Source organism: Antechinus flavipes, chromosome 1, assembly GCF_016432865.1.
Source record: "Antechinus flavipes isolate AdamAnt ecotype Samford, QLD, Australia chromosome 1, AdamAnt_v2, whole genome shotgun sequence".
NCBI classification, from domain to species: domain Eukaryota; kingdom Metazoa; phylum Chordata; class Mammalia; order Dasyuromorphia; family Dasyuridae; genus Antechinus; species Antechinus flavipes.
The window spans coordinates 611,821,684-611,840,092 of NC_067398.1; the positions used below are offsets into that span (position 1 = coordinate 611,821,684).

General features: G+C 35.5%; 1 protein-coding gene across 2 annotated transcripts in view; it reads left to right on the top strand.

Moving 5' to 3' along the window:
• Window positions 1–18,140, top strand: part of COL14A1 (collagen type XIV alpha 1 chain) — a 253,774-nt gene extending 235,634 nt beyond the window's left edge. The window contains exons 46-48 of one of the 2 annotated variants that reach the window (XM_051971025.1): window positions 13,062–13,139; window positions 15,217–15,372; window positions 16,312–18,140. In XM_051971025.1, the coding sequence (XP_051826985.1) occupies window positions 13,062–13,139; window positions 15,217–15,372; window positions 16,312–16,343 (266 nt within the window). In that variant the 3' untranslated portion in view covers window positions 16,344–18,140. The remainder of the gene's footprint in view (window positions 1–13,061; window positions 13,140–15,216; window positions 15,373–16,311) is intronic. The other variant, XM_051971024.1, reaches the window with a different exon arrangement.
• Window positions 18,141–18,409: the final 269 nt, after the last annotated feature.

An 18,409-nucleotide genomic window follows, 5' to 3' on the forward strand; every position in this document is an offset into this window, starting at 1 on the left:
CTCTATTATTTCAAGATGATAATACTTCCATGCCTTTTATGTCCTCTTGTTACAGTCAAACCACATAATGAATGATAAAGCAGGGAAGGCTTTTCTTTCCCAGCCTTCAAACTAGTATGGCATTTGAAATTACTATTCTCTCTTGAAAATACTGTAATAATAGCTTTTCTTTACATAGCATTTTAAGGTTTGTGAAGTGATCCTCATTTAAGTCCTTTGAATTAGGTGCTATTATCCCTGTTTTACATATGAGAAAGGTTTAATGATTTACTCAAGAAATTCATATATTCATGAATTTTCAAGGAAACTGACTCAGTTTGCTCATTTGTAAAATGAAAGGTCATGTAGTCTAGGCTATAACCAAATAGGAATTTTCTGTGTAGCACTCGTGACAAGCAATTATCCTGTTTTTTTCCTGAAGACCATTACCAAAGTTTTCTACTCTTTAATTTTGCATATACATGTAACTTGCAATCCTTGTTTCTAGTTTTGTCTTATGAGAAAAATACAAAGCAAAAAATCAGATAAAAAATGAGACTAACATTAAAAAGCCCAGTTAGCATTTATAGAGCATTCTTAAGATTGGTAAAATACTTTGAATGTTATCTCATTGATCCTCATCAGGTGAGACATCTAATTTATATTAGATAAATTAGGAAACTGAATTATGCAGTAGTTAAGTGAATTACTCAGGTCACACAATCATTAAGTGTTTGAGGTAAAATTTGAATTTGGAATTTCCTGACTTCAAATCTAGTACTCTAATCGGGTGTTTTACTTGCTTTTAAATGCTGACAGTTCTGGCTAATCTACATTCACAATTTGCAAATTGTAAAGAATTCTGAAAGAATTCTGCATCCCCCCAAAAAAAAACCCCACCTATGTTAACTTTACTATACAGTACTGTGCTCGCTCTCTCTGCTTCAGCAGAGATATATAAAACAAACCTACAAAAAACCCCAGCTCCTCATTGCTTCTGTCACTTGATATGAGGCTTGATAGGCCTCTACATGACTGGCCCCTGCTCTTCCTATTCTTCCTTCTGCTCTCACTTATTTGTCCCCAGCCCACTACAGAATGCCAACATACTTATGGTCACTGTTTGATACCAACCTTCTAGCCTCAGCAAGGGATGCATTGGAGTCAGGAAGATCCATTTTCTGAGTTCAAAGTCAGCTTCTGACATTTACTAGCTGTGTGAGCTTAGGAAATTCACTTAACCCTGTTTGCCTCAGTTTCCTCAATTGCAAAATGAACTAGAGAAGGAAATAGCAAACCACTCCAGTATTTTTGCCAAGAAAACCCCAAATGGGATCACAAAGAATTGGATATGACTGAAATGACTGAAGATATATGTGTGTATCTATCTATATCCATATATAAAACATAATAATATGTAAAATATTTATAACAACATGCACAAATATATAGTATTTATCACAAAAATATGTATTAATAATATGTAATAGAGAGATAAATAATTCTTTATTGTTCTCTAGTTGTTTCATATCTTGTTTCTGTAGTGTTCTGGTTGGTTTTCTGGAGGTCTCTAGATCAGCCTTCTTTTCAGCTGAGTAAGCACCACGAGAATAACCAGGGATAAAGTCTAAATTCTTTATTATCTCCTTCATAGTCTGTTTCCTTGCCTGGAGCCCCGGGGCCCCGTTTTTGGAGGTCCTCTGGAATGTATCTTGGTTTCTGTGGAGGAGTCAGGAGGACCACCACAATGGTCTGTGTCTTGAAGTCTCCCTGAGTCCGGGAGTTTGTGCTCCAGCCTCCAGTCCTCTGTCTTTCCCAAGTCTGTTCCAGTGCCCCTCTAGGTCTGACTCTTGACATCTTAAATACTCTATTACAATTTAAATCCATTCATCGTACTGAGTATAAACTAATTTTATGTCACTAGGGAACCATTATTTGTTGTAAGATTGATTCAATCATACTGAACTAGAGAACTATTAATCACCATGCTAAACTAGATAAGCATTGTCTTATCAATTCCACTGAGTTAATCCCTTGTTTAAATCATACAGAGTTTCAGCTCTCTACATGTTTCCATATTTCCTCTTTAGTCTGTAAACTCCTTTAGGAAACTTCTTTCTCCCAAAACAGATGTATACATTAGGCGCTTGATAAAGGGCAGTTGGTTTGTTAGAATTCACCTGGTCAGATTTTTAGCTCCCATTCTCTCTTCAATCTGCTACTAAAAGTATGTGGCCTTTTCTGTTTATTTGTTTAGTTTTTTCTTTGTTAGTTTGTTTTGTATAAGCCTGTGTTTTCAATAACATCAAAAATGCCTGGTGAGGAAACTCCTCTCTCCACAAATCAGCACTTCTACAACTTGGGCTCTTGTAGAGTCATCTAGAGCACTTGAAAGTAAAATGATTTACCTAGAGTCACACAGCCAATAAGTTATCAAATGGGGATTTTTATCCTCAATACCCTAACTTTGAGGCAAGTTTTCTATTCATTAGGATGCCCAGTGTTGTTCATGGCTATCATTTTAAAGTTCTCAAACTTTCTTTGACAGACAGTTCAGGCTTATTTCGTGGCCAAGATTTTTCTTTTTAGCTCACTCTTCTATAAATGGAGTTAATAAAAACATATAGGGAAAGATTTTTTTAAGTGTTCTTTAACCTTTTCTAAATTCCAAGAACTTCAGCATGGACAAGTAAATGGAAATCTGCACAAAATAGTTTATATAATATGATTGCAAATGTTTATATGAATTGTGATAATTTCTTTTTAGTGAAAAATTTTAACATGCCCTTAAAAATATTCAATATTAACCACATGGGAATGGTACTAAACTTTTGTACACATAGAAATTGTAAATAGAAAAGATGTCCTCACTCCTCTTGTCTAATCTTTTAGGATGATTTTGCTCAGAAATTTCTCTGCCATATGATCATAAGATTTTGAGATTGTCTTGTTCAACCTTCTCATTTTGTAAGGAAAAATTAAATTCAGAGAAAGAAAAAATTGACCAAGGTCACACACAGCTAGTAAATACCACAGCCAGTTCCTCTCATTATCTGGCCAAGCCTCTTTCCATTCTATAATATTCTCCCTCTAGAGAAATAATTAACTTTTCTGAACCTTTTTTTTTCCAGTCTGGGGAATAAGAAGTTAATTTCTCCTCCCCCTATTGTATTGTATTTTTTAACCTTATTTTTTTTATTTTTCAACAATTACTTTTATAAGATTTTGATTTCTATTTTTTCCTCCTTCTTGTCCCCCTCCTTCCTCCCTGCTCAAGCCAGCAAGCAATCTGATATAGGTTATACATATACAATCATATTAAACATATTTCCACATTAGTCTTGTTGTGAAAAAAAAATTAGAACAAAAGGATAAACTACCAAAAAAGCCCCAAAAAGTGAAAATAATGTTTTAATTGGCATTTAAATTCCACATTTCTTTCTCTGGTTATGTGAATAGCATTTTCCATCCTGAGTCATTTGGAATTGTCTTAATCATTGTATTCCCGAGAACAGCTAAATTTATCAAAGTTGATCATCACACAATTTTAAAATAATTCATATTTAAGTAATAATTTCAGATCAAATAAATCAATAAACATTTATTAAGAGCCTATTGTGTGAAGATGATGAGATGTTATTATTGAAGCTAAGAGATCCCTTAACAGCAATGGGATCCCCTTGGCTGGGTTTTTCAAAAGAATTTGCAAACCCCAGTAAATACAGGCATGAGGTTTGTGGCAAAAAAAAAACAAAAAAACAAAAAAAAAAAAACAGGATTTATTTGTGCTAAGAAAATAGTACACTAAGAAGACAGCTTCCTTAGTGGGCAAGGTCCTGTTAGGACTATTGCAAAAATAGGTTTACACTGAGAAGAAAATATCTTCATCAATGGCAAAATCCTGTTAGGACTTCTGCAAAGATAGGTTGACAAATCCTTGGTTATATTGGGTCAGTCTTGGCTTGGAGCTGGGGAGCAGTTTGAACCATTCAATAGAGGATGTTGACTATGCCCCAGGCTGAGATTTCCAATTGAACTTATTTGAGAGTTGTCTGGGAAGGGCGTGCCCCTCCCCCTCTGGGAGTATCCTGAGGAGGAGAAAAGGGGTCCCATTCCTTGTATCAAAGGGATTGAGGAGTGGGGGCTGGATAGATAGCCTGATTGTCAGATGGGCTGATGATATTAAATTTAGCGGATTAGCCATTGGGTTGGATGGTACAGCCATGCTCCCCCCAAATCCAAACAGTCTAGAATAAGGAAATGAGTTGAATATAATAACATTACATAGAGATAAATGTAACCTTCTGTGTCAGGGCGCCAAAAAATCACTTTCACAAATACCCTTTAGGATGGGGAAAGTCTACTAGGGAGCAGTTCCTATACAAAGAAATCTAGTGGTTTTGGGGACTCAAGTTCAATATGTCAACAATTTGACACTGTGACAGAACCAGGGCTTCAGATGCTAAATTCTGTTTTTTTTCCCCCTACTATACTTTACTATTTCTCTCTATTGTCTACTGTTAAATGGTATAATAGAAAAGAATGCTTGATTTTGAGTCAGACAACCTGAGGTCAAGCCCTAGTTCCCAAACAGATTGACTATAAAGTGAGTTGCCTAACTTTTCTGAGCCATTCATTTTTTATGAATATTTTTAATATGTCCTTAAAAATAATCAAATTAACCACATGGAAATGCTGTTAAACTTTTGCACTAATAGAACCTGAGAATAGAAGAGACATATTATCCATCTTGTCCAATTCTTTCTAGTTGTAGGCCAGTTTTGTAAGTAAATTTCTCTGCCATATGATTGTAAGATTTAGAGATCATCTTTTCCAATCTTCTCATTTTGGGGGTATAGACCTAACAATGCTATCACTGAGTTAAAGGGTAGTAATTTTAATTTGCTAACTTTAGGAGCATAATTCCAGATTGCTTTTCATAGCTATATTAATTTACAATTCTATCAGAAGTGCATTGATAAATTTTATATATATATATATATATATATATATATATATATATATATATATATATATGAAATATCCTTCAACTACTACTCCTAAACAAATATCTCTAAAACTAATATAGCATGTTCTAGCCTCTCTTTCTTGAGCTGCTGACTAGCATCTCTAGAGGTCTTGATTTGGACTCAGAAGACCATAATTTATTACTGTTTTGACATTGGGAGAGTAATTTACTTCAGTTTATTGTTGTTGTTCAGTCATATCCTACTCTTCATGACCCTATTTGGGTTTTTTGTTTTGTTTTGTTTTTTTGGCAAAGATATTGGAGTGGTTTGCTATTTCATTTTCCAGCTCATTTTACAGATGAAGTAACTAAGGCAAACAGGTTTCACATATCTGGGAAGAAGAATCTTCCTGATGTCAAATGCAGCACTCATTTCACTGTACCACCCAGCAGTTTTTGTTGAGTAATGAGGTCTTACCTTAATAACTTGAATCTTGGGGTTTATCACAAATAAATGCAGCCTGTCACTAGGTTATTGTGTTCATTTGTTTTGGTGTATACTGTGTACCTAATCTGTTTCACTGATCAACTTCTTTTGCTTAACCAGTACAAATTTGTTTGACCAAATTATATTACCTCAAACAAGTTCCCAATCAAGTCCAAATTTTTCTCACTTGTAAATCTTCTTCCCCATATGCCCATAGAGTGGAATATGGGTATGGGTTGTGCTCTGTGATAATCCTAGCTTTAGGAGCCTGAATAATGAGTTAAAATATTCTATTTTAGATTTTATTGAGAGAGATGAGGAAGATTTACAATTATTTGCTTATGTGTTATATATTTTCGGGTAGAATGTAAGCATCATGAGGGCAGAGACTGCTTTTCATATCACTTATATTATTCTTTCATCATCTACTCACTGCCAAGAATAGTGCCTTGTATAGGGAATGGTATACTCCAGTTTAAATGCTTATAAAATTATACTGATTGATCTCTAAAGCACTTTCCAACTAGAAGTCCTATGATTTTTTCAATCAGTTTGCACATCACTTTATAACCCTACTAGAAACAGCAGACAAATGCTCTAATTTAAATATCATCAGTGCTATTTGAATAAGTAAAAGCAGAGACTGCTTTTAAAATAATGTATTTTGAATTACAAACTATGGGAACTATTGAGGTAGTTTTTTATGATAATTTTGAATAATTTATAGCTTTCTCATCAAAATGCTATAAATGTTACACAACCAACTGAGGAAAAACAATCATGAGATTTAAAGCTGAACTCAAATTATCTTGTCCTACATTCTCTTTCTACCAAGGAGAATATTGAAGCTTGAGGGATTAGTGAAGTGACTAACCAGAAGTCACATGTATCAGTTTATTTCAAATATAGAATCCAGATCTTTAGACCCTTAATATAAGACTAATAGGTAGCTAGGTAGATAAAATATTTGATTTATAATCATGAAGATCTGACTTCAAATCCTCTCCCAGACACTTACTTGCTGGGTGACCATGGCTGTCACTTTACATCTCTGAGTTTTAATTTCCTTATCTATAAAATAGGATTAATAACATCACTTTCCCTGCAGGGTTGTTGTAAGAGTTAAATGAAATAATGTATAAAATACCTTTCAAACTTTAAAGTCCTATATCTAAAAGCCAGTTGTCATTACTATTATTAGATAAAAATCTCCTTCAATCCTGCCTTAGTGAGAGACAACACCAGGGAATCAGATAAAGTAGTTTACCTAGGTGGGGCTAGTGGAGTCCTGAGCTAAAGAATTTCAACGCTATTCAACTCAAGCTGTGTCCAGTCCCATCAAGAACTCACCCATGAGTTCCCTTCAGCTTGTAGCTAAAACTCCTATTATAAAAGAGCCAATCTAAAATCTTCTCTTTGCAGAGGTTCCAAACATGCCAGCTATGACATGCTTGGGATGTCAAGGAGCTTCTGTCCATTGGAATATTCTTTTCCAGTGTCACCTTCTCTTTACCCTCACCTATTTCCCTAACCAGACTTCATGCCTCTCTGTCAGGATTTCTAACCTCCCCTGTAATAAACTTCTTTTTATAAATCTAGGTTTTCGGTCTGTAAATTCCTTTACTCTGCACTGCCAGAAGGGAGTCTCCAAAACTACCTACCCTTGCACTGAATCCCAGGGGGTTGCAGGGGAGCCAAACCTCTCTATTTGGTTCCCTGAACCCCGAACCTGCCACTAGACCTTATCATTTAGTTCCCTGACCACCAGAAACCCTAATCTCATTTTGGTTCCCTAATTCTAAACTTTATCAATATCAGTCTGTCTCTCTAAGGAGAAAACTCAATAGAAAAGTTTTAAAAACCTCAAAGGGTGATTACATATTCAAAGACTTATTTTGGGCTGCTATTTCATTCATATCCTCCTATAATTTAATGAGTTAGCTTTATAGTGGGAACATGCAGATATTAATAAAAAAAAAACCATATCCTGGAGATATGGTTTGGGAATGGGGCAGGGTAGGTGATCATATAATATTAAGGTTTTGTTGAGGGAATTCTTGTCCAGATATGGTTGTGACTAGATGGACTCTTCTGAGATTCTGGTCCAAACCCCGTGCAATGAACAGATTTCCTTCTCCAACTCTTCTGATGAATCTGGTTCAAGCCATGATGAAATATCTACATAGCTTTGTTTATAATAATATTTTTAAAAATCAATTGAATGTGTGACCATTTAAGAATATATAGGTAGCATTTCTCTAGAAAACAATATATAGGGAACAATTAAAACTTTCTATTGATATGGGACTTTTCTGTAGTCAAAAATAAAAATTTTACACATTGAGATATAAAACTTTAGAGACAGACTAAAAAACAAAGCTTTTCTGGATGACTAGGAAAAGATGGTAGACTCCACTAAAGAATAGCATCAGACATATTTGAGTTTGGAGTAAGCCTGGAAAGGAGAAGACTCAAAGTTGGGGAAGAGCATGATTGCAGTCTTCAGACTGCCAACAGATTGAAATGCTATCACAAGTGAAAGATGGATAAGATTTGTTCTTTTTTTGGCCTCAGAAGCCAAACTAGAATAATGGATGAAAATAGCAAAGAAGTAAATGTAATCTTGATGTCAGGAAAAGCTGCCAGTAATGAGAGGCATCCTGCAGTGGAATGGGTTGCCTTGGGAAATAGTGGGTTCAGCCTTTTGGGAAGTCTCCAAAAAGAGGCTATATAACCATTTGTTGCATGTGTGTATGGAAGTAAGGATTCTATCTTTGGGTGTACGTTGGACTAGAAATGAGATCTCTTCTCTTCCATATCTGGAATTCTCTGATTCTGAGTTTAAACTTTTAGGGTTCTTAGTGCAGTAAAATTTACCATAGGGATGATTAAGATTCCCTCAAGAGGTCAAGAGCTGTAGCAATAAGCATAGAATTTGTAACAAGCAACTAGGATCCTAACCCTAGATAAGCTGTCCATTAGGCACAGGAAGGGTAGTAAATATGTTCCTAAAAATCCACACATACTCCTACTGACAGCAAGAGTGAGGTTGTCAAACTAAGAAGATTAAGTCGTTCTGATCAGGAGTCTGGCTTTTGGATCTGGTGCCAAGTAGAATGTGAAGATTGATTTGGAAGTAAGCCAGGAAAGTAAACATTACAGTTAATAAGTCAGGAGTTGTAATCTCCAGGTCAGCAAGAGGAAAAGAGGACCGAGTATGCCCTGTGATATTGAGAAAACAGGTTAGCACACGCATTCCTCTGTAGGTGCCCTCAGATTCATCCATCATCCTTGTTATAATAACAAGGGAGCATATCTGAGTAGTAGCATCATATCTGAGCAAGAGGGAAGGCAAACAAATAGGAGCCTGAATCCATTAAGTACTTGGAGCCAATATAAGAAAGAAAATTGGGAACTCGGTTCAGAATAGTAGAGTTCAGCATTTGTGGCTTTGGGAAAGCTAATCTCTTTTAGCCTTAGTTTCTCATTTATATAATAGAGATAACAATCTCTGTGCTTTTGATGTTGTTATGTTATGGTTGTTGTGTTTGCTCATATTTGTTTGCTTGTTGTCTTCTCCATTAATTAGACTATGAGTTCCTTAAAGACAGGGACTGTTTTTTACCTTTTTTTGTATCCCCAGTGCTTAACACATTTCCTGGCACACAGTAGACTTACCATCTGACTCCAACCTACTTTTCCAATCATACCATCCTTTACAAATTCCATGGTCCACCCCAAAGTGGCCTTCTTGATCTTTCTCACCTATGACATTTCATTTCCTGTCTTTTTGCCTTTGCTTAGGCTGTACTGCCTGTCTGGAATGCACTTATTCCTTCTTCAATCTGCCTTTTAGAATCCTCCATTTCTTTCAAAACTCTGTTCAAGCATCATCTTTTATGTCATTTTTTTTTGGATTCTTCCATTTGCTAATAAATTCTGCCCTCACTCCAAAACTTTGTATATATTCTGTACATTTGTGCATAATTTTATCGATGTCTCAGGAGCCCCTGAGAGGATATACTTTCATCTGTAACATAAAATCTTGACTAAGGCACAGAGGGTTGTGATTTGTCTAGGGTGACACAGCCTGTATGAAAGATGAGACTCTGGGGCTAGCTCTAAGGCTATAATAAACAGATGGATATTTATTCAATGTTTAGAGAACCTAGGTGGCACAGTGATTAGAGTATTGGACCTAAAATCAAGAAGAAATGAGTCCAGTTTCTTCTTCTGACCTTACTAGCTGTGTGATGCCAGGAAAGTCTTTTAATTCATCTCAGCCTCAATTTGCTCATCTCTAAAATGGAGATAATAATAGCACCTTCCTCACAGTTATTGCAAGCATCAAATGAGAGTATGATATATTAACTGCTGTGCTATTTACTAGGCATTGTGCTATGCAGTATATAAATACAAAAGCATGCTATAAATACATTCAAAAAAGACAATCTCTGATCTCAAGAGACATCCATTTTAATGAGAGAAAATGAACTGAAAAGGAATAGCAGTGTGATGTGGATATGGTGGGGAAGTGGTTGGAAGGCCTGGTTCCAGGTGAGAGGAAGGAGAAGGTAAAAAAAGAGAAGGCAAGGAAGGTACAGAAAGGGAAGGGAAAATTTGGGTTAGATTAGATTGTGATGAAGATCTATTTCTTAGTGTTTTCTCTTTTTCTTTCTCTCCCTAATTTTTCAATCTTATCATGCTATAATCCCTTCCCTTTTAAAAATGACTGAATTTGTCAATTTCCAGAAGAACACTCTAAGCAAAATGATAGAAGTATAATTTTGAATGCCTATGTCTCATTCAGTAGAAGAATAATTGGATTTTTACTCAATAAATAACCCTTTCTGAGCTTTAATTTCTTAATTCTTTAAAGTTAGGATATTTGTCCTCCTTACTTCACAGGGGAGGACAAGGGCATTCCATATATCTAAAAGCATCATATAAGCATAATTGTTTCCACAACTGCAGTTGGCTCATAATTCAAATTAATAAACATTTTTAAAGCACCTAATAGGAATGAGACACTATTGTAGGTGTTGGAAATATAAAGATGGAAAACAACATACTCCTTAATTTAAGAGAGCTTACATAGTAGTAGGAATTGGAGAGATAAATGCAGAAAGCTCTAATATAGATTATAAAAAGATTTAGTCCATGGGAAGTTATGAGGTAATACAACTTCAAGCAATGTGACAGAGCCAGGAAATAGTGATTAGAAATAGTTTTACTGTTTTTGAACCAAGGTGTCAATAATTCTTTTAAGTGCAGGGGAAAATTACAAATATTATATCTGATAATTCAATAGACAAGTTAGACAAAATAATTCAAACACAAATAATTCCAAAGGAAGTTCTCTGCGCATTATGAAAAAAATTATTAGCTGTTACTGATCCTTCTAGTTATAATTCTAAAAATGCATATAAGTTATTGTTAGGGACTTTTTCCCTTATGTTTTTGTATCTTCAGCTCATAATTCAATGTTTGGCATATTGTAGGAGCATAATAAATATCTACTGATTGGTTGAGGATCATTGAATAGTAAATCTGAACACACACACACACACACACACACACACACACACACACACCCTGCTTTAATAAAGTCCATTACTATAGAACCCTATGTAACACTGATATATCTAAAGACATAGCTTAATTTTCTCTTTGGGTTTATCATTTCAGAAAATCCTTACTGATATAGCCTCATCTTGTCTTTGTTCTAAAACTATTCTACAGTCTTTCTACACTTTATTGAATAGTCTGTTCAGCAAGCCAGATGTAATGATTCTGGCAGGCACAATCCCTATGGATTATTTATGTGTATAGTTGATTTGTACCTATGAAAACCTTCCGTTTATTAATAGAGGTCTGTTAAATGGAAAAGAAGCATGAGTTGGTTTGGATATTTATGGGACTGAATCATCAAAATTAAGCACAGGCTTTTCTGATCGTTCCAAGTTTCTAATGGAAATTCAAACTTTTCAAAACTTAGCAACTTGTTTGTTTATTTTTGCTCTGACATTTATAACTCGTGTCTTTTGCAGATATGTGATAGTTATTTCATAAGGAAATGTCAGATGCAATCATTTGTGATTGTGTATTATTTATAGTGAGCCAACAGTACACACTGCAGTCGCCTCTGTATGCACAGACAGGACCTATGCCCCCAAGGTCTATGATCCAACTTAGATAACTTTAGAAACTGGAAAGTGAGAAGATGGAAAAATCAGCAGAGTGGACACTTCATCCTAAGTGGGCCAAATTTTCACTTTAATATCAAAGTCTATTGACTTTAAAGGACTCCTGGGAGTAAGAGCCTTAACCATGTACTCTACAATCCAGTCCAATTGGCCATCTTAATAGCTAATAATTATAGCTAAAATTTATATAACTCTTACTGTGTGCCAGTTTCTGTGCGAAGTGCTTTACAAATATTTTCTCATTTGATTCTCATGATAATCATGAAAGGTAGATGCTACTGTTTATCATCCCCAATTTACAAATGGAGAAATTGAGGCAAAGAGAGATTAAGTGACTTGCCTAGGATCACACAGCTAGTAAGTGTCTGGGGTCAAATTTGAATTCCTGACTCTGGCCCAGGGCTCTGTGCATTGTGGTGCAGTTTAGTTGCTTTCTTGTTCTTTATACACACTCTTCAATTGCCCACCCTCCACCCACCGCCTGCCATGAGTTTACACAGGTTGTTCCCTGTCCTTACCTCTATCTCTTAAGACTCCCTAATTTTCTTCAAAGCTCAATTCAAGCACCTCATTCTATATAGAACCTTTCCTAATTTCTCCAGGTACTATGTCTCCTCAGAAATCATCTTGCATATGTTTTGTATATATTTAAATGGATACTTGTAGCCTTCTCAACAGATTGTAACCTTTTTGGAGTCAAGGGACTTTTTTCTATATTTTTTTTTCTATCTTCCGTGCTTAACATAATGTTTAGCACTTAATAAGTGCTTGTTGGTTGATTCACTTATTGAAAGCAATGACTTGTTTATGTGTTTTGGTGGTAGTGAGTGTGTATGTGGGGGGAGGGGGGAGAGAATATATGTTTCTTAAATAAATTCATCTCATCTGCTTCCATGGGGCTCAATTATCATCTCTATGTATATTATCATCAAGCATATGTATCTAGCCCTAACCTCTCTCTTCTTTTGGGCAGCCAGGCAGAGCAATGAATAGAGTGTGGATTCAGAAGTCTTGAGTTCAAATCCTGTCTCAGACACTTACTAGCTGGGTGACCCTGGGCAAGTCACTTAACCTTGCTTGCAGTTTTCCCATCCATAAAATGAACAGGAGAAGTAAATGTCAAATTACTCCAGTTTTTTTTTTTTTTTTTTTTGCCAAAGAAAACTTTAAATGATGGGATTACTAAGAGTTGGAATAACTGAAATGACTGAACAACAATATATATGTGTGTATGTGTATATATGTGTGTGTGTGTGTATTTTACATATACATGCACATTTTTTTCCCCAAAACTTTAAACTTGCTCTGAAATTTCTTCCTATCAATCCCTTTCCCTATACCTGCCCTTCTTTGGCTACTGAAAACCTCTGTGAATATTTTGCCTAATCTAAATAGAATTCTAATGTGCTTGTCTCAACAGGTTTATCAGGTGTCAAGGGAGAAAAAGGAAATCCAGGCATTGGGACTCAAGGACCCAGAGGTCCTCCTGGACCTGCAGGTAATATATCACACCAAACCAATAGCAGGCAAATCTCAAATTCTAGTATTTCTTTGTCAGTCTAGTGAAGGGGGTAGAGTTTGAAGGGAGGGGGGAGGGGGAGCTGCCATATCTATTTCCTTATTCACTCTACAATCCTTTATTTCTCATTCAAAAGATTGGGATATTAGAGGGAGAGCTGTGTGTGTGACTGTAATCAGAGAAGCTCCCAGCATTTATCCTCATTTAACCAAAAATAATGCCTAAAGATTGTACAATTTGCCAGGATGGTGGTTGTGATTTTACACATCTAAAGCTGAATTTATAGCTTTCTATATATTCTTGTCTTCTGATATTAAAACATACTCTCCAGATTACAAATTGACAATGTTATGTCTTTAGTCTGATTAAATTAAAATCATTATAGAGTTTTAGTTTTGGACCTCATGATGGCTTTTTTTTAAAAAGCTCTTTAGAAGGAATGAACTTGATAGCACATTTTGGCGTAAATAGATTTCCTTCCTATTCAGCTTTAAAGATTTCACAGCTAATTGGAAATCTCTTGAGCCAAGAGAGAATTGTACCAATTAATCTATTTATTAAATGATTAGTTATTTCATTCATGTATTGATATAAGTATAATGAATGAAACAATACCTATTTTCAACTTGAAGACCTTTGGAAATGTAGATCCAGCCTATTAGATGGCCCCTAAGCACCTTTAAGCTCAGAAAATCTTAACTTTTTCCAAATTATCACTGAATCCACTATTTAGAGACAGCTGGTGGTACAGTAAGTAAATAAAGCACGAATTGAAGTCAGGAAGAACTGAATTGAAATATGATTTTAGGTATTCACTAGCCATGTGATCCTGGGCAACTCACTTAATTGGTTTACCTTAGGTTTCTCAGATGTAAAATGGAGAAAACACTAGCACCTACCTCAAAAAGTTGTTAAAAACCAAAGGAGATATTTGTAATATGTTTAGTACAATATTTAGAAAATACAAGGCACTATATTAATGCTTATTCCTTTCTCCCGTTATCTAAGTCATATAGTGTAAGCAGCATTATTAGCCTATAGAGAGATAATTGGATTTATCCAATTTAAATGTAAAACTCAAATGAGGTAATATAAGTAAATGCTTACTTTTTAAGTATAAGGTATATATATAATGGGTTATTGTTAATAATTCTATAGAAAATATATAAGAATATTAATATGGGTTAAAATTTAATTTAATTTTTTTTATTATTATTTTTTGCTGAGGCAATTGGGGTTAAGTGACTAGGAAGTGTTAAGTCTCTGAGGTCACATTTGAACTCAGGTGCTCCTGACTTCAGGGCTGGTGCTCTATTCATTGTGACATCTAACTGCCCTAAAGTTTAATTTTAAAAAATTTGGTGGCACAGTAGCTTCCTGAGTTCAAATCTGCCTTAAACACTTCTAGCTATGTGACCCTGGGCTAGTCATTTAATCCTTTCTGCTTCAATTTCCTCATGTGTAAAATGAGCTGGAGAAGGAAATGGCAAACCATTCCAGTATTTTGCCAAGAAAATCTCAAATGAGATCACAAAAAATCAGATGTGACCAAAATAACAGAACAATAACAACAAGAACATTTTCTTTTAACTACTCCCCTAATTTTTTTTGTTGGTTGAGTGAGGATACAAATATTATTATTTAACATGAGTGATGTTTCCTAAAGTATTTGGTTAAAATGTGGGGATGTTTGTATGTTTACCTGGGATTCTTATATGTGGATATTTGAAAATAACTTTTTATTTTATGGAAAATGCTATAGAGCAAAATGTAATCCTTTCACTTAGACTATTAGAAGATACTAGTTCAGAATGAGTTTTACTTTTTGCTGTCCTGAAATGATTTCGACATTTGCCTAAAAGAGGAAGGGGAATCCCATTTTATTTTCCATTAGCAAGGAATAGTTTGGGAAGGAGTAGATGTGAAGAAAAGAACATTTCTGTATAGTAAAGAGATACCTGAAGAGCAAGTTTGTTTATTTTTGCTAGCAGCTTTAGTTTATTTTTCTAAACAACAGGAATACTAATAGTCAAGCTGTGCATTTGTGCTCTTATAGGACCTGCAGGTGAAGGTCGAACTGGTAGCCCTGGGCCACAAGGTTCACCTGGTCCTAGAGGTCCACCTGGTCACTTAGGTGTACCTGGGCCACAGGGGCCTTCAGGTCAACCTGGCTACTGTGACCCTTCTTCCTGTTCCAGCTATGGTATTGGAGGTGAGTATAGTCCGTAGTGATGATGGTAATGGGCTTGGGTGTTGTGGGGAAGGGAGAGAAAAGACACTGAATAATGGGACAGTTTAGTTCAAGTTCAACAAAGGCCAGAATCAGCTGGGGAGATATCCTGAATGCTATAAAGTAGATATACTGAGAAAATATGTAGTCCCTTAAAAAGTTTTTTTTTCAAATGTAGAAGATTGAAAACAGCAGATTCCAGGTTTTCTTTCCTTCCCTCTTCCTAGTCACAGAATATTTAGGAAGTCATTAGAGGCATTGACTTTCTAGTTGATAGTTAGAAAGAATTGGTAAGAGTCTTAAAATTTCATTCTTAACTGCTGCTCTGATATGGTCAAAGTCTCTCAGTAAGAATGTTCATTGTGGGGGAGAACCTTCTACCTGTCATCAGCATAATGAACAGAGTTCCCTAGTTTTACACATGGGATTTATCTACTACTGTTATTCCCACTTCTACTACTACTACTACAGCAACTACTACTATTACATATGTGTATATATATATATATATATATATATATATATATATATATATATATATATGTATTAGGAGAATAAGAACAATTTTAGCAAGAAGCAAACTTATTAATATAATAACCTCTCCTCATTACTAACTACTAAAGTCAGATCCTGATAAGTAATTCTTTTCCTTAAACACTGCCATCAAATGCATGTTGTCAGAGGCTATGCTGTGCAGATAAATGCTTTCAGGCATCATTTCACAAATGAAATTTGTATAAGGACCTTCTCTGATAGAGTTGAAGGGAGAAACAAGAGAAAGTGCTTACTGGACTTGATTGTATCTACAACCTTGGTAACCATATGTCCAGAATGAAGCTTGTCTGATGTCTTTTTCTTTATTGTTCATCTCTTCCTACCCTTGTTTCCTCAACTCCTCGGACTGCCATTCTGTCTTTAAAGATGTGATCCCTTACAATGATTACCAGCACTGAAGCCAAAGCCTTGCATTCTGGTTGCATTTTTCCCTTGCAATTGGCCATGGATACAGAACTGCCATATTGACCACCACCACCAAAGCTTGATCCAGTAGCTTGTACACAATCAGTGTTCTCATACCGCTAAACAAGATTTTCTATCACATTTGCCCTCTATGCCTTCCATGCTTTTGTGTCATAAGCAACATAATGAGAAAATTGGAATGATGAAGACAAAATCACATCACAGAAACTAGCTAGCATGGTTCCAAAATGAAAATAGCCATGTCAACCTGCCCAGTGTACAGTCTCCCCTTCCCTCCCACATCCAATCACGTTAATGAGTGAAATCTGCTATCTGGTCTTTACTACTCATCACTTGCTTGAAGTATGCAGATCTGGTGCACTCCTCTTCTTTCCTGATGATGGTATTCTCATAACACTGAGCTATCCATAATGATTTGGGTCTCTTCTCACCCCTTTACCACTTTCCCACTCTCCTGCCTATTTGCTTTCATAATCCTGCTAAATGTTTTCAGTGTTCCTTCTTACAAATTAAAGGGACACTGTTTCAACAGTCAATCTTTTGCTTTTTCCTCTTTTGCTAACCATTTGCATCCTCTTGGTGGTGGTGGTGGGTAAAGGTGGACAAAGTAATCCAAGCGGTCAAGACATCCCTTGAATTCAATTACCACATAACTCATATTCAATTCATGGCCTTGAGAACCTATGATATAAAGGGGAACAGAGTTTATGGTTCCTGGGTCCTGTCCTGGCTAGTCTCATACCCCCAGTCTTCCTATCCAGCACCTGACCCTGATCAGCCGGAGTTCACACCTGTTCGAGAGGATTTAGAAGACCTGATCTGATGGCCCCAGGAACCAATTATTCCAAAAGGAACTGGAAAAACCCATTAAATTAAAATTGCTACTAAAGGGAATGTTGGTATATGAATTGTATGGTTCATTTGTAAAGCTTTTATTCAGTAAATAGTCTAATTTGCCCTTTTAAAAAATATTTTCAGAGTGATATATTGTTATGATTATATCATTGTCTAATAATAATGAAGACCAAAAAAGATCTTCCTCTTACTCAGGGGAGTAGGAGCAAAACAACTTAAAAAAAACACACACAAAAAACCCCAACAACTCCAAAGCTCTGTATATTAGTTATTGTCTTTAAAGAATGGTGCTTTCTTTTACTATTTTAAATGTATGGCTGATTATTCATGTTTTCTGAGAAAGATCCTCAGTGAAGAATGCAAAATCCATTTCCAAAATTGAAAGCTACTCCTTGCTCTAATAGACAATTTGAAATCCCAGAATTGTATAGTTTCAACTGTATTAAGGAAAAATGGGCCCCCAGGAGAAATGTGGTAAAAGGGCATTCCAAGTTTACCTCAGGGACCCAATAGATAAACTCACTGACTATTGGAAAGGCTCCCTCTTCAGAGGGAAAGCTATCAGGTAAATTCCATTTTGCCTTGGGTCAATCCTTAATTACCCCTGATATATTTTGCCAGATTCTCAAAACCAAGGATCTGATTAGTATCTTTTTTTTTTTTTTTTTTTGGTCAATGATTTTGCAAACAAATATTTTTTTCATGTTTTGACAAACTAATTGTTATGCTAAAAGTAACCCTCCTACAATCTAAAGAGAGATCTATATTTAATGAAAGAATTCTTTAGTTTTTGGTTGCTGGGATTTTTTCATTTCATCTACATGGATTGGTGTGAACATGCAGATAATTTATTGTTTACCTATTTCCATTATGTTTTGTAAGCAAATAAAAGCTGTAAACTATGTTTGAATGAACTTGTCTCTGTTTATTATTATTTAAGCTTTATATGAGCCATAAACAAAACAGAATCATCTTGTCCTCATAATTTTTCTCTGTCCCCTTTCATTACTCCCATAGTCTCACATTTTTAGACTCCTTTATGTCCTGAAGCTGTGATTTAATTGATGTAGGGAACTCTCTTTAAGGAAATTTCCTCTATCCATGTATATTGGCACCTGCACTGCAATTTATTTTCACAAATTTCCTGGCTTACTGGGAAGTCAAGAGATCTTCCTTAGGCCTA